Source organism: Apis dorsata, unplaced genomic scaffold, assembly GCF_000469605.1.
Source record: "Apis dorsata unplaced genomic scaffold, Apis dorsata 1.3 scaffold_92, whole genome shotgun sequence".
NCBI lineage: Eukaryota > Metazoa > Arthropoda > Insecta > Hymenoptera > Apidae > Apis > Apis dorsata.
In genome coordinates this window covers 1,161,587-1,164,527 of record NW_006263390.1, presented here as the reverse complement: position 1 = coordinate 1,164,527, position 2,941 = coordinate 1,161,587, and the positions used below count along the sequence as shown (strand labels likewise).

Here is a 2,941-nt window from a genome sequence, read left to right as displayed (position 1 = left end):
AGGTAATGAGGGTGGGTCGGGTAATCCGACTCGGTGGTCGCGTATCCGGCCAGGTCGTAGGGTTGGCCGACCCCGTTCGCTGCGGCCGACTTCATCTGCCAGATCGAGTCCTGCGAGTTCACCGAGCCCCCGTTATTCGAGTTCGAGTAGCTGTTGTCCATGTAGCCCATGTTCACGCCTGTGAAACCAAACCAATATTATTAACCATATATCCTCCTATATATTTGTGTGATCCTGAAGAAGAAGAAGCTCGAGTCGAGAAGAGTTGTTTTCTGAGAAAGAACGAATGAAAGAAAGGAAGGAAGAATCATCTTGCGACACTTAATTAAATATGACTGGCTAGAAAAAAATTAATTGTTAAATTGCACACACGAGAAAAATTTCTTTCCTCCTATTATTCCTATTGCAAAAATTAGAAAGAAACGTTTCTGCCTACCGTTGATGTTGTGGTTCGGTTGATGATATCCGTAGCCTGGTTGCGAGTAAGCTGGGGTCTTGGAGTCCTCCATGGCCAGAGCGTGATCCAAGCTGTGCTCCAACGCTTTGTTCTCCGCGTAATAGGGCGGCGGCGCCTGGCTCTGCTGCCCGTTTCCTGCGACGAGGCTCGGCCGTACCCTGGAACGAGGTCGAAATCGTCGATCGATTTGAGGTTACGACTGAACCTCGTGGCGGGCACACACTTACGCGTTCGAGTCCATCTCGTAGTCCTTGGCTTTGGTCGCGTGTTTTCGACGACAGCGGCAAAAGAGCAAGAGCAGGGCGGCGAACAACAGGAACACGGCACCGCTCACCACCAAAGCGATCAAAGTTGGCGTGGCGAGTGCGCCTGCCTGGGCGATGTACGACGGGCCGACTGGCGCGAAAATTCAAATTGAGATTCCCTCGTCGAGGGAAGAGGGAAGAGAAAAGAAAAAGAGGGAAACGCTACTCACTCTTAGCCTCCCCGTACTCGCCGCACTTCTGCCTGTCCGCCTTCAGGCACAGCCTGACCCTTAGCCTGGGCTCGTTCGCGTCCAGGGGCTCCGGGTCGTCGAGGACCCCCTCCCTCTGAGTGGGCGCGCTGCCCAACACCTCGAGCGGCCACTCGTCGAGGATCCTCCACTGGGACTCGTCGGCGGAGGCGGCCGACGGCCCGTCCAACTTCTCGATCGAGGCGACGAGCGAGAGGCAGGTGGCCCCCACCCCGATCGCCAGCATGCCGCTCTCCGGGTCGTAGCTGACCCTCAAGGGGGCCGGGATCCCGGCCACGGCGGTGGTCGCCGTCACCTCGTCCGAGTAAGCCGAGTGGTTCTTGGTGTTGTGCACCTTCACCTTGAACGTGTACGTCTGGTGCTGCTCGAGGTTGGTCACGTTGCAGGGGTTGGAGCGGCGGCAGTCGAGCCCGAGCCATTGGCCGGCGGGCCGCCTCGGCACGGCGCAGTCGGGCGCCACGATCTCGTCTCCCGCACCCGGCACCCTCCTGTACGAGACGAAGTACTTGGTGATGGGCAGGCCGCCGTCGAAGCCGAGCTCCCGGAGGAGGGCGACGTGGGTCGGGCCGATGTCCATCGCGGGGCTGTTGATGGGCCTCTCGGGGGCCCCCTTCGGCTGGAGCCTGATGGTCGAGGTGATGCTGCCCTGGGCGTTGGCCGCCCTGCAACTGTAATCCCCGTAGTCCAACTCCCGGATGTTGGTTATCCTGAGGACGGCGGTGTACACGTCGTAATTGTCGCTGGCGGTCGAGATCTCGTAGTGGCCGTCGCTCGAGGAGCCTTGGAGGCTGGCGGCGTTGGTGCCGAAGCTCCACTGGAACTCGGGCTTCGGCCACGCTTGAACCTTGCACGCAACCTCGGCCGTCTCCCTCAAGTTGTACGCGACCTTTCCGTGCTGGTGCAACGCGATGGGCTCGTGCTCCACCTTCAGCATCATCGTCGACTCCACCTTCTTCACCTCGTTCACGAACACGCACGTGTACTTGCCCCGATNCTCGCCACGATCTCGTCCGTCTGCGGCCTAGCGTGGCCCAAGAAGCTCAGCGTCGAGTTCACCGTGATCACGTTCCCGTGACCCTCCGACGCGCTGGTAGTCACCTTGTACAGCCTCTCGTCCGCGGTCAACTCTTGGTCGTCCTTCAGCCATCGAACGCTCGGACGGGGCTTCCCTTGGGCGACGCACGACACTTGAAACGAGGACTCGCCCACCCTGCAACGTCATTTTTTCCTTTTCCCTCGAAAAGAAAATTTTGCTTCCGTCCTCTTTCTAGGAAGGAGGGGAGTAAGAGAGAGAGTAAGTGGAGCGAAGATAATAAAGTAAATAAGTGGACGGTTAATTTTCCCCTCTTCGTCGTTAAAAATACAGGAACGGATTGTAGGATCGCGTCCTTCCAGAGAGGGAGTATAATATTCCGGAGTATTTTTTAACGGCAAAGAGACGGTAATTAAGCATTCCGTTTCCGCTTGACCGCTCTTTGTTATTCTTATTACGTCCCGTATTGTAATTGCGATCCCGTATCGGATGTGTGTTATACCGAGATGAATTTTTTTCCCCCCGCGAGGGAAGAGAACGATTTCTCGTCTCCCTTACCTCCCATGCGTATATCTCCACCCCTCTCCTTTTTTAAAAATCCCCAGAGGTTAGCGACCGACCCAATTTTCAACAGCGATGTCTTAACTTTTCTTCTTCTCGAAGAAGAACGAAGGAACGAAAGAGAGACATTGGGGAGGGGAGAATTGGAGGGGAATTGAAAAAGACGAGGAAACCGGATACTCACTTCCTGGTGACGTGCGGTTGCAACTTGGTGAGTATCTTGGGCGGTTGGTGGACGGTGAGGTTGACGGATGCCGCCTCGCCGTTCCCGATCTCGTTGGTCGCGTGACACTTGTACGTTCCCTCGCTGCCCAAGTGGACCGAGTCGATCTCGTATTTGGGGCCCACGTTGACCGAGGGCATCGACGTTGTGCCG

The 2,941-nt window shown here is 56.7% G+C and overlaps 1 protein-coding gene across 1 annotated transcript in view; it reads left to right on the top strand.

Annotated features, from left to right (window-relative positions):
- Nucleotides 1-2,941, top strand: part of LOC102676092 (microtubule-actin cross-linking factor 1-like) — an 81,873-nt gene that overhangs the window by 77,286 nt on the left and 1,646 nt on the right. Inside the window, 1 exon segment of the mRNA XM_031508603.1 lies at nt 2,164-2,171. Within this exon segment, the coding sequence (XP_031364463.1) occupies nt 2,164-2,171 (8 nt within the window).